General features: G+C 35.3%; 1 protein-coding gene across 1 annotated transcript in view; it reads right to left on the bottom strand.

Annotated features, from left to right (window-relative positions):
* The window catches only part of LOC129229865 (uncharacterized), a 255,772-nt gene that overhangs the window by 117,938 nt on the left and 124,094 nt on the right, over positions 1-13,740 (bottom strand). The window contains exons 9-12 of the mRNA XM_054864242.1: positions 10,177-10,201; positions 7,207-7,305; positions 1,737-1,870; positions 252-402 (exon numbers count right to left, since the gene is read on the bottom strand). Of these exons, the coding sequence (XP_054720217.1) occupies positions 252-402; positions 1,737-1,870; positions 7,207-7,305; positions 10,177-10,201 (409 nt within the window). The remainder of the gene's footprint in view (positions 1-251; positions 403-1,736; positions 1,871-7,206; positions 7,306-10,176; positions 10,202-13,740) is intronic.

Raw genomic sequence — 13,740 nt, 5'->3', positions numbered from 1 at the left:
ACAGAGACCTTGGCATCCAGACTTTCAGCTTATTTGTTAGTAAAGATTCTTTACAACATCAAATTTTTACATCATTAATTTTTTTTTCTCTCAGAATGAGCTTTTGTAGACTGCACAAAATCCAAAATATGATTATTTTTATAATCAAATTACTTCTACTACTACTGGCACCCACAAAAATAGAAAAATTCATGTGACATAAAGCTACAATAATTGGATTTCAATGCTGTGAAAACAAATGATATACTAACCAAGATCATTATGTCTCATAGGAATATCTTTGACAACTTTTATAATACCAGGTGGTTCCCTCGCCTGCTGGAAAAATGCGTTTACTTTAGGCTCAGCCGTTGACTTTTTTTCAAAATTTACCTTGTCATAGAGCTGGTGGTTGCGTATTTTCTAGTTTAAAAGGAAAAGTGACCGAAAATAAATACAAAAAAATGTTACAGAATAATTGTCAATAATTCAACAAGGAACTAAAGACAAATTCATTTAATGCAAATATATGACCCGCAAAGCATACCAATTTCCTAATATGGAACACAAGATAGCATGAATAGCTAATGGAACCATAAATTGCCCGAGGTGAAAATTTTAATGAAGTGCAAAGTCAGGCATACAAGAATCAGGCTGTCTTCAAACCAATGCCCCCTTAATACTAAGCACTTGTTGCTTTCTCTTTTTAACACAGAGCAAAAATGATCCCAAATCGAGGGAACAAGGTCAAGTAAATTTCGGTACAACTGTTGCTGCCATCTATCGAAGGTGTTAGAAAGTAATAGCGGAGAACACAATTGGTTAATTTCTAAATTTAAATTTTGAAATTAACCAAAAAATAAATTGATTTTTATTGTTTGGATCCATTGCCACAGCAACATCTTCTGTTGGAATGCTGCCAGGCAGTGTTGCCAGTTGTACTGGAAGTCAGCCTGGGCATTGAGACTTTTAGTGGAAAAGCACTTTTTGAGGCACTTTCTGATAGGCATTTAATATTAAGGGGGCATTGCTTCAAACAGGTTACAGGGGCGGGGGAAAAAACATATTTTGCATAATTAAGGTGTTAAAAAAAGTGAAGGTGTGTGTGCAATAAAATTCTTAAGCTTTGTTTATAAAAGTAGGAAACTTTATTTACTCATAACAAAATTGTAACATTTACCTCGTTCAAATATCTGCTTAAACATTCCATCATAAGATAAGTTGTTTATTTATTTGATGTCAAAGTCAAAAATGAAACCTGAATTTAAGTATTCTGTTTCATTTCACACGCTAGGTTCCTATTGATTTCAGTGGGACTTTCTCTTTTTCTGCAAAAATATGAGATAAAATAATGGAAAATTTTAAGACAGGATAAAATTCAAAATACAGTTGGCTCTCTGTTTAACGACTTTCAAGGGACCACAAAAAATCGTCTCCAAGTGGAAAGTGTCCTTAAATAGAATGCTTTTAACACTATAGTGGACCATATGGGACAAATAGAGCATCGTTAAACAGAGAGCCAACTGTATTATGAATTTTAGGAGAGTTAAAAAAAAAATCTAGTCTAAATCGAATTTTAGGAAAATTTGGACAACTTCTACACTTGGCACAGCCCCATTCTCTGTACACACTTAACTTCTCTACAAAACAAATTTCCTCAGAACCAAGCAGATCACCATACAACAAAACTAAAAATTAATTTACTTCATAATTTCAGAAATAGTTTTTTAAACCTAATGAACTATGAGATACCTTACCACAAAACTTAGTTTATGCCTGAAGCTAAGTAAATGTCCGATAATCGAGTTAGCCATGCAAATTGCATCACATAGGCAGCAATAATATGAGAAGTCATTTTGAGGTCCTATCAGTTCCGTCACATGCTCCAATCCTACAAATGATTTTGAAACAAAAAATATGGAATAACATGCTAGAGAAAATAAAGATGCATAGTTAAAAAATACAATTCAGGTGACTTTACCATATGTGAGGTGAATTTGCCCACTTTTCAAATGTTAATTTGAATCATTTTTGAAGCTTGACAACTTTTTTTCTTTGTTTAGATAAAAGATGAACTATGAAAGGTTTCACCCTTGTGTTTGTTTTCAAGCTTCAAGCACGATACAAACTACATTTGAGAAATAGGCAAATTAACTCTGCATATGGCAAACTCACACTGGTTCATGGTTATGCAAAACAAAACCTTAAAAACTGAAATTACAAAATTTGACACTATTTGTAACATGCAAATTATTAGACTGAGACAGAAAAGCATTAAATATTACTTGCGAACTCTAAACAAAAAAAAGTCATTTATGTCACTCATGAACTGAACAAATGAAATAACTTTAAAAAGAAACTTGGCGAAATCTTATTTTCGCTTTTGACTTTTCACTCCAGGGTTCGTTCGTCTGTACCTCGTCAAATCGCGATGGCATATCCTTATCAAGGATTGGCAATCTATTGTTGATGTTTTGTCAACACAAGACATTTTCCATGTTGAAATCAGGAAGATCTTCGCCTAATGGGGAATCGAAATCCGTTTATATTTCAACATCTGGTACGATGTCACAGGAGGCTCCATTTTCCATTCCAGGGCTCCCTGTACCTACAACTATTTGTGATTTAAACAGTTGGATGGAACCCTGAAGACAGCTCTGATTTTTTGATCCAGACCAGAAGCCGAGCAATACCTGGTCCAACACTGTGATATAGTAATAACATGTATTTCCATTAAGTCACGTTTTTTCATATGTTCGCATTTTCTGATTTTCAATAATTTAATGGCATCATTCGAGTTTTTGGCGGCCCTTTTTTGGATTCTTCTCCCTGCAATGCTGCTGTTTTCCCCCCTATTTGCTCCTTGGCCGGCTAATGACACCGCGCATGAATATTGTGTTTTCACGCGACCATGTGGGGTTCTCGCTTGGGCTGGCTAGAGATTTTGAGGGAGTCGGATGGAGATTTTTTATTGATGATGGACGTGTTTTTTTTGAGGAGCTGTGGATGCGGGACCTGTTGAGTGGTATGAGAAAGAAATGATGAAGGGGATTATGAATCCCAATCCATCGGCTTTCCATGTGCTGCTATGTGCGAAATAACGACACAGGAGATGATTAGCCCTGTTTATAGCACAAAACAATGTATTAGTTGATGATTTCATCCAAATATAATAACCAAGAAGTGATTGAAAAAAATCGCCGCATCCACGTTGTATTAATTACGATCTAGAAAATGAAAGGTTTGTCACACAGTTTAAAGTTTCCACTCCCGGTTTTTGTTCAAATTGCTAGAGAGGCATCTGCATCTGGAGATGCAATGAAAAAAATAAAGCGGTATGTGTGATCGACTGACGGAATTTCGTTCTGGTACCATCATCGCCATTTTTTTGCCGAGTAAAGGATGTGGTCACGTTCATCGCCGATGTATCGTCGTCAGCTCTATATGCATTGATATCATCCTCCCCACCTGAACCACAATGAGGAAATTTTTGCCTCTGTTTTTCTTGGTTTTGGATATCGTCCTAATTGCAATAACAACTCGCGCCATTTTACATGTGTGAAGTTCATCCATCCCCCCCCCCCTTAGTGTAAAACTCTAATCCTTTCAATACACCGGACTTAATAACTTAACCTACTTTGTGTTTTTTACATACATTTTAATTTTTAAATCCATTTCTTTGCCATGAGAATCCTTGATCAACTTAGCGGGAGCTCCCGAGACCTTTGTTTAAATCAGTGCTTCTCAACCTTTTTTACTTTGCGGCACACTTAAAAAATTTCTAGATCAACGGGGCACACTGAACTTAATTTCGCAATGGTAATACAGAAATGTTTTTATCATTCACAGGTAAAAAGACGGGGGGGGGGATTTTTTTATATGAATAAAACAATTATAACTAAAGTAGTGTATTTAAATTTATTTAGAAAGTAGAAATATTTCGACTGTATTGAGGTTGATAATGAACAACAAAACTACCTATACCAGGCTTAACAGAAAATTTTGCTTCATATGTTTCAAAGTATTTCTGTCAAACATGTCATTAAAGTGCACAGTGCAGTTAAACGATTTATCAAATAATGTTTCAAGAAAGAAGCAAGCAAGAGATTAAAACCAAGCACCTAACTTCCGTTTGACACTAATGAGACACTTGAGCCTACCTTAAGGAGCAAGGACGTTTGATGTTCGATTCTATGCTGGAAAAAGCTACACAAAGTTCTTGATCTAGGCTCTTTAGAGATTATCTCTTGCTGTTTTTACTTTCTTCTATATCTAATACATAGAAGAAAGTATTGGATTCGTGCAAATTTTCGAATTTCGAATTTTGACGGATTCGAACGTTTTGAGGTGTGCTGAGTCCATTTCGACTATTTTTGGAAAATGTCTGTCTGTCTGTGTGTGTGTATGTATGTGTGTGTGTGTGTGTGTGTCACGTCTGTGTGTGACCAGTTTTTTGTGGCCGCTCTACAGCAAAAACTACCGCATGAAATTGAACGAAATTTGGTACACATATGTGCCCCTATGTGAACTTGTGCCCAATGGTTTTTGGCGCGAATTCCTCCAAGGGGGGTGGAGCAATGGGACGTTTTTTGAGTTACGCGTGCTTGCTATGTCTCAGGAAGTAACTGGCGGAATCAAACAAAATTTGGTCCATATGTTGCCCTTAACAGGAGCAGGCGCTGATTTAATTTTGGTGTCAATAGCTCAAACGGGGGTTGAGTTATAGAACGTTTTTTGTCGTCGATTGTGACTGCTGTATCTCAAGAAATAACGAACGGAATCAAACAAAATTTTTTTGACAAGTAGCCCTTAGTGGGTATAAGAGCTGATTTTATTTTGGTGTCAACAGCTAAAAAGGGGGTAGCGCAATCACCGTTCTTTTTTTCTATTGTGTGTGCCCTATCTCAAGAAGTAATGCTACGTTCTAGTGGAAATTTGGAATATATGTGAATCCATACGTAAACAGGCTTTGGTTCAATTTTGACCATAATCGCTCCAAGAGGTGTTGATTTTTTTTATTTTTTTTTTTTTTGCGAATAAAAATAGCTTTATTAATGCAACAATAAGAAAGATAAATCGTAATAGATTGTCTTCTGCGTATTTCTCGTGATTTTAATTGTATGGAAATGATCGGAAATATTATCTCAATGATTTAAAATTTTTAACTGTTGCCATCTTATGTTTGTTAATAAATAAAATATTTGTATTTAATTCAAGTAAGGCTTTTAAAGTAACTTTCAATTTTCGCTCTTTGTTTTGTTTTTACAATAATTCACACATTGGGATGGTCGTCAAGTTTTTGCATGTGTAATTTTGTTTTTGTCTGGAATATTGCTTCCTCGTCAAGCATGGGGAGGGATCAGAAAAAGGAAAAATATAGAAGAAAGTTTCGTGATGGCCACAACATACTAGTTTATAAGTGTGAGGGCTAAGAAGCTGAGTTCGGAAAGATATGTAGTTGAAAATGATAGCAGCACATCAATAGCAAGACAAGAGCTGGTGGGATACTCATTCTTAACCAGCAACCAAAATTCGTCCAGAGACACTTCGTTCAACCCAAGTTTAAGAGTACGGTCGCTCTTGAGGTCTATAAATTCTTCTCGCGCCTTCAAAAAAAGGTCTTTAACTGATGCATCCGCAGATGAAGAGAATGGATCGCGAATCCAGTCATACTGTTCTACGTCAGTATTCTTGAAATAGTGCTTAAACTTATCCTGATGTATGACTAAATGCTCTGCCACCACATTCAGCAGCTTTTCTTCCATGCCGTTTTCTTCACATACCCTGTTGACGGTCCGTTTGAACATGTCCAATGAGCCACGATCTACTTTTTCTCTTCACAGCTGAATGTTTGATTTGAACCCGTTTAGCTTGTCCATACATGTAACCAAAATTCTCTCCTTGTCCTTGCATTTTCTAATTCAATTTGTTGAGGTGTTCAAAAATGTCAGCCATGTACGCTAGTTTCCCCAGCCAATATTTGTCTTGCAATAAACTGACGTACTGCATTTCGTTTTTTAAAATCCAAAACTGTCGTACCTCGTCCCTAAATTCGAAAATTATTGATAGTATCTTACCACATGAAAGCCAGCGAATCTTTGTATGAAGAAGTAAGTAGGGAGGTAAGTTGGTGATCTGCACCCAGTTCTTCACAAAGTATACGGAGAAAAGGGGAGAATTAAGCGGCCTCGATTTTATGAAATTCACGATTTTCACGACTTCAGCCAAAGCTGACTTCAGCTCATCTGTTAAGATCTTTGCCATGAGAGCTTCACGATGGTGGAAACAGTATATGGTTTTAATTTCCAGTTTTCTAAGTCTCAGAACCGAGCTTTGAGAAACTACGATAAAATGAAATTAGTATCGGAACCGGAAAAGAGGAAAACAAAAGTTAAAGCTGTGGCTAAAATTCTGGGCGGGAGGGCACGATCCCTGCATGGGGGGGGGGGGGGGGCGATAATACCGTTTGCGAAATATTTAGAAAAAATTCTGTATTATTTGTTGATTTCGTGGAAATTAGAATCCGTTTTCAAAAACTGAAAGCAATAGGATCACAAAAAGTTAAGAGGCGAGGCAGCAAATCCCGCCTCTCCCCTTCTTGGGTATGTCTTATTGCACAAGATCGACAGGGTGAATTGAGAAGTTACAGAACGATACAAACGCTATTCGGTCGTAACTTTAAAATAAAATACATCAAGGTTCTTTCTTTTTATATAACTACGAAAATATTGCGGCACACCGGGTTCCTTGTCGCGGCGCACCAGTGTGCCGCGGCACACCGGTTGCGAAGCCCTGGTTTAAATGATGGTTGGGAATAAATATTCATGTGTGATGTTTGCCAACACGTGATGTGTGTTTCATTTGATTACAACTCGGGGGTAAGTCATTTTTTTCTTTTTAATTCTAGGTAAGCATCAAACCTTGAGACGTTTTGGAGTTTTGCGGAAACACTTTAAATCTGATCGGCCTAATTTTTTTTTCTTTATTTCGACTGTATAATTTTGTCTTGATGTTGGTGGTCTTGTTTCGTCACTCCGCCTAACAGAGGACTCATCCTAAATCCCCCCTCCCAATTTAAAGGGAACATTTCCATAACAAGCATCCCCAGAGGTATTGTTTCACTTGGAGGACTTTGTTACCACGAGCATATTTAACATCTCCCAGTCAGCATTAATGAAGAAGGTGGATCTTTGACCAGCTAGGACGGAACCTAGGAAAAATATTCACCTATGAGCATCCTGCCCTCACGAATAAGATTTTCTACAAGATTTTGAATTCTTGACGGCTGAGAACAGCTCACTCTTTCGTAACCTAGAGGTGCAGCTTCTAAAGAAAATAGTACATGCATAACTAAATCAATAAACAAATCTTGTGTTGTATATGTATATACAATATAACAAAACACAACAATTTATTATTTACATTTTGCATAATTCCAAAATAAATAACAGAATTTTTTTAAAAATATTAAGCACCTCTTCATAATGCACTCAAAAGGACAAAATAACTTTTCTGGGTCAGAAAGAACAATTCAAGTATTTCTGTAATTTTCAATCATTGTAAGAAAATGACACTACAAAGAAAAGTGTGCCTCAAATCATGTAGAGAATTCCTCTTATCATTATCTAGATTTCAATCATAAATTTGAGTGTTGAAACATGCATATTTTTCTTAATGGGAAAGTTTGGTTTGAAATGACTAATGAAAAAATTTTGTTTTTTTGCATTATAAAAGTGCTTAATATTTTTTTAAAAAATGCTGTTATTTTATAATTTTCAGTATAAATGTAAAACCTATATGTGTGCCTAAAACTTTAAGCAATTGGCACTAAAAACTAATCCATGTATATCTCTACGCGATTTATTTATTTGTGTACTAATTCATTTAAAGATTAAAGGTTACATAAACTAATTTATGTTTCACAACATACAAATTACTGGAGATAAAGATCCTAAGATGTCTCTTTACTTAGCCCTGTTATCTATCATTGGCGTAGCTGAAGGTAAAAACCTAAGAGAGCAATGATAGTGCTGAGCAATACACTTCATTCTTGCTTTAAAGAAACCTTGATTTAAACTTTTCATTATGATTACTATTAATATTATTGCTGCAAGGCAACAAAATTTGTAACAATGGTTTTAGATTCAAACTAGAGGACCTGACATACATTGTTCAGTTCAAACTTTGTGAATTGAAAAGTTAAAAAATTTCAATAAACTATCAAGTGTTTGAACCGTTCTGTTGAAAAAAAGTAAAAAAAAAAAGGTTTTAAGATGCTATGGTGTCAATTCGTACATTTATTACAACTTGATTTATCTAATGCCGACTGAGCAGTTGTTTTGTTAACTATTTTTTCTCTCGTACTTGATGGTTTGTTCTTTCAGCCATACTCAAAAGATAAAAAGCGTCCTCTGACACTGAGTGTAAAAACCTAACCACCCATCTAGAACACATGGGAAATCCCGCTGCAACATCCCCCATATGAAAAAGAATAAAACAATCGAAAGGATATCGTTTAAGAAAAATGATAAATGTGAAAATAGTGCTCTGAATAAGCGAAAATCACTCATCCCTCTCCCCCCCCCCCCAAAGTAAAAAAAACATTCTTCAACTAAAATGACTAAAAACTCGTTAAAAACGAAAAACAATTAGTTGCAATTTTAAATATTTCGCGAAATAAACAAAAAATACAATAAATTACATTAACAATAGTTTTAAAATCTAAACAAATGATCACACAACTCTATTGTTTATAGCCAAAGTCGCCAAGCCACCACGTTACTGTAATCCAGCAGATCAGTGAGAGAAGTCTACTCCGACCGATTAGCAGACCCATCCTTTGAACAAAAATTATTAAAACTTCATATATTGCCCAATTTGTTCTTTTCACCAAAGATAAAGATATTCCACTACACTGATCTTTTGTGTACAGAACTTCCCTGTTGTAATTTATCTGAACGAAAATAAAATTTGTTTCGTCTTTAAATTCCATCATCTTTTCCTTTAATAATGTACTGATTAGTTGGATAATCCTTAAAGTATTCTTGACATTGGTGCCTAAACTCAGATGGATTTCAGCCGAGAAACAAATGTTGCTAGGTACAGTACGTTCTGATCATTTGGTTAGGAAAACCTAAAGCACCGATCCAGTCACATGGTTCAACTATGACAACAGAATACACGTATTGCGTGAACCTTGCACTACTTTACTTTAAAATATATCACGGGACCTAAAATCGTCACTCTCAAGAAATAAAGGCTTCACACTCTCTCTCAACGTTTTATCTATTCTCAATTGACATATCACAGTAGGAAATTTCATTAGAAAAAGCAGAGCTGGCTTTCTTATTGTCCTTTGGCAAAAGGTTAAATATTTCAGCTCTTGCTCAGAACTTTAATTTTACAAAGCTAAGTTGTACCTTTAGATAAAGCAAATCATTTAGTGAAATTCAGAAGTCTCTAAGTGGTCTAGTTGCTGAGATATAAGCGAACCCAGGCCTCAGATTTCTCCGTGACAAGCAGGTCAAGTATAATAAAAATGCTTTAAAAAAAGGCAGATCATTTGTTGTAGACTGAGAAACAAACTTTTTTCACTGTATTTCATTGTCACATACAATTTTTCAAAAAAGATTATTATTATAATAGTAATATGTGACTTGTTTTCTTTTATGATTTTGATCACTCAATTCTACAATATAATTTTAAAATCATATTTTATAAATAAAAGTCAAATCTATTTATGTTCTGGAGACCACATCAACTTGCAGTTCTCTTAGCTGCCATTATATGCTGATAACAGATGAAAGTTCTGGAGCTTTTGAAAGCCATTAAGCAACTTAGCCAATGTACACATATTAAGTATCATCAACTTACAAAATTAAGAGTCTTTTACAGCTAAATATTTTTCATTTGATTCAACACTTCTTAAAAAAGGAGATCAACAAAAAATACCAAAACAAAAAGTAAAGCTTTATTTCGTTAGTACTAATCTAATTATATTGAAATGAACTTCATGACAAGATTTTCTTTTAAATAAAATCTGTTCAAAACAAAATTACAATACTTTATTGAGAATTAATTGAAATGTTTCCATTAAAACATTTCATAATGCACTATTCTTATGGAAACAAAAATGCATACACAATTATTTCTAAAAACTTTATGCAAAAATACAAAGAAAAAAAATGAAATACTTACTAATTCTCAATCTTCGAGAAACATCCTAAAAATGAAATTACAGAAAATGAGAAATATAAAAAGGGCGATCTCGAAAACTAGACAAGATACAGGAAAATATGAGATTTACAAAGTTTAAGAGCAGTATCCACTATTTAAAAATTAAAATTGAAGCATCATGATGATGCCTAGGATGAGTTACAAGGCTTCAAAATCTCTACGTGCTATTTTTCATGAATAAATAAATATATATTGGAATGTTAAAATAAATAAATAAATTGAAGTGCTACATACTAGGTTGAGTCAAAAGTTTTTTTCGTATTTTCACCTACGAAAGTACTTTTTGATAGCGCCTATTCACGAGCCCCAATTGGTGGAAGTGTCGATTGATGGTACTTTGGGAAGGACTAAGTTCTGCTGATAATGCTCGGGTGCTAGAACTCGGCAAGTGTTGGATAGCTTTCAGCAAAATTTCGTTATCGACAACAGATGGCCGTCCAGATTTTGGTTTCTTTTCAAGGACCATATCACCTTCCTTGAAATGCATACACCAATTTTGAGCAGTGCGCTCATCCACATAACCTGGACTCAACATCATTAATTTCTTTTGCTGCTGCTCTTGCGCTAAGACCTTTTCCCAGAGGAAATGCAAAATAACACAAATTGCTAGCTTATCATCCTCCATTTCAAGAGACTGCACTGTCTAAACAGGTACGAGAAATCACAGCAACTGGTAAGGACAGGGTTCGTACTCAATTTCTGAAATAAAATGAAGGAGTTTTGGTGGAGTTTTGAAGGAGTAAAATGAGATTTTGAAGGAGTTTTAATGGGCTAACCTTAAGTGATGTTACTTTGTGTTTTCAATATATTTGACTCTCTTCTCCTTTGTTACAAAGTGTCACACTTCACCTTACTACTCTTCTTGTCACATGTCACTTTTTGTCACCCACTCTGTTCCCCTTGTCACAGTTCATGAACTCGTCTCCCCCTCAAGGCTTAACATCACTTGTGGATGTGGATGACCCTTTTTACAATATAGTAACTGTGATTTACTAAACAATTGTTTTTTTAATACAATCACTTAATATAGTACTTCTACTTAGGTATCTTAGGTATCTTATTCGGTAAAAAAATTAAACCAACTGACTTCTGCTGCTGAGAGTTTGGAGGGAAAAGCAATAATCATAAAACTTGAAAAAAGTAGCCAAGCACCATTTAAGCATGTTTTACTTCACTTATGAAATGTCTTAGTCATCTAATAATATTTTCACCTTAAACTTTTATGACTTCTGTGATTAATTTGCAAATCACATCTTTATGAAAAATATAAATATACGAAATTACTACATCAAAATCATCCTTATATCTTTGCCCTTATGACAATGTTAAGTTGTCGATCAAAGTATTTTATGTTATTGTCAAGAGAAAAATTATGTAGCCTTGAACTAAAAAAGAAGGAGTTTGAAGGGCCCTTCCAAAAAATTTCCTGAATGAAGGAGTATTGGAGGAGTTTTGAAGGAGCGTACGAACCCTGTAAGGATTATCAAGGTCAGATCAGCTGCGCAGGAACCGTAATTTGCATATGTTACATTCAGGCCTGCCAATCCAGGCCTCGGAAAATACGAAAAAACTTTTGACACAACATGGTACTAGAAGAGCTGGGCAATGTAGAAATTTATACATCGTGATGCATCACCAACCTTACACCAGGATGTTGGGATACATCACGATGTAATACAATGAAACCTCTCCTAGCAACCACTTCTCCGTTCGGTGAAAATGTGGCTGCTTAGAGGGGGAGGCCACTCTTACGGGTTTTCATTATCGAACTCGAACTATACTACTAATGATATAATTCAACACTTTTTAATATTTTTTAAAGCAAATTAAGAAAAGAAATGTTTCATTTCATGGTTTCTCCGTTTTAGAAAAAAAAAGATAGAATTTGTATTCATGTACAATTTTCCAGAAACTACTTCTTCTTTTAAAATTTATTTTTAACTTGTTAAAGCAGATCCAGTATATACTACAGTGAAACCTGTGAAGTTGACCAATTGCGGTGCACTATTTTAGTGATCAACTTAAATAGGTGGTCAACTTATAGAGGTTAATTCATATGATTTATGTGACTAATTCTGTACCTGAAAAAAGCACTCAACTTAGACAGGTGGTTAACTTATAAGGATGGTCAACTTGTGTGTGTGTGTGTGTGTGTGACACACACACACACTGTGTTTTACTGTATTCCTGATTAATTTAATGTAAGACTTAAATAGTTAGCCAAACATTGACATTATTTTGCAGATTACTATCGGTGACACAAACGAACTATAAACTTTGGTGACGAAAAATTGTACAATGGTAGTAAAACTTAAAGTGAACGTCATTATATTGTTGCTCCATTTCAAATAAATGACTGTCATTACCAGTGGCGGCTCGTCACTATGGGCCGTGTGGGCCGGGCCCACCCAAATAGTGCACATATCTAATTATGCACAAAATAGTGCATAATTAGAATATTTAAAAATGTCTTTTGTGTTTCAGTTCTAAATAAAATCAGCGCATGAAACTGATTATAAATTTCTATCACTCTGCTAATCGCTAATATAAGAAAAAAGTGTTCTTTTTCCATCATATAGCGACAGCGCTTTAAAAATGATTCTTTAGGTCATTTTGACGACAGCCCACAACTTAACCAACTGCGAGCATTAAATCAAAATAACGAAAGCAGCAAGCGACATCACCCCGAAGGATGCGTATGGGCCATGGGCCGGCTCCCTTCTTGCCCCCTCGAAAAGTAGCTTCATCCAATAGCAATAGTAGAAGCAATGGGAGAAATGTGTCTCGTCTCGCGTAGCTTATACAAAGTTTCAGTGAGGCGATGGGCAGAATTTTCGGAGCCCACCACACCCCACGGGGAAAAGAAGAGTTCTCTCATCGCTTTTCTTTCTCTCTCTTATGATTTAATCCATTTTTTCCTTTTCTTTAATCTTAAACGGCTGTTACTATGAGGTACTGGGGTTTACAATATTTTGGGTTCCCACTCATTTCATTGCATGGGATGTCCATTTTAATTTGTTTATTTTTGTTTATGGAACTTAGAGCGCATTCTTGAAATTTCATTGGACATTTTATTTTCGAAAAGGCGTTTGCCATTTTTACTTTTTTCTATATCTAATATATAGAAGAAAGTATTGGATTCGTGCAAATTTTCGAATTTCGAATTTTGACAGATTCGAACATTTTGAGGTGAGCCGAGTCCATTTCGATTATTTTTGGAAAATGTCTGTCTGTCTGTGTGTGTGTATGTGTGTGTGTCACGTCTGTGTGTGACCAGTTTTTTGTGGCCGCTCTACAGCAAAAACTACCGCATGAAATCGAACGAAATTTGCTACACATATGTGCCCCTATGTGAACTTGTGCCCATTGGTTTTTGGCGCAAATTCCTCCAAGGGAGGTGGAGCAATGGGGCGTTTTTTGAGTTACGCGTGCTTGCTATTCCTCAGGAAGTAACTGGCGGAATCAAACAAAATTTGGTCCATATGTTGCCATTAACAGGAACAGGTGATGATTCAATTTTGGTGT

This window comes from Uloborus diversus, chromosome 9 (genome assembly GCF_026930045.1).
Source record: "Uloborus diversus isolate 005 chromosome 9, Udiv.v.3.1, whole genome shotgun sequence".
Lineage (NCBI taxonomy): Eukaryota > Metazoa > Arthropoda > Arachnida > Araneae > Uloboridae > Uloborus > Uloborus diversus.
Note: the sequence above shows the minus strand (reverse complement) of the source record. Positions and strands in the feature narration are given on the sequence as shown.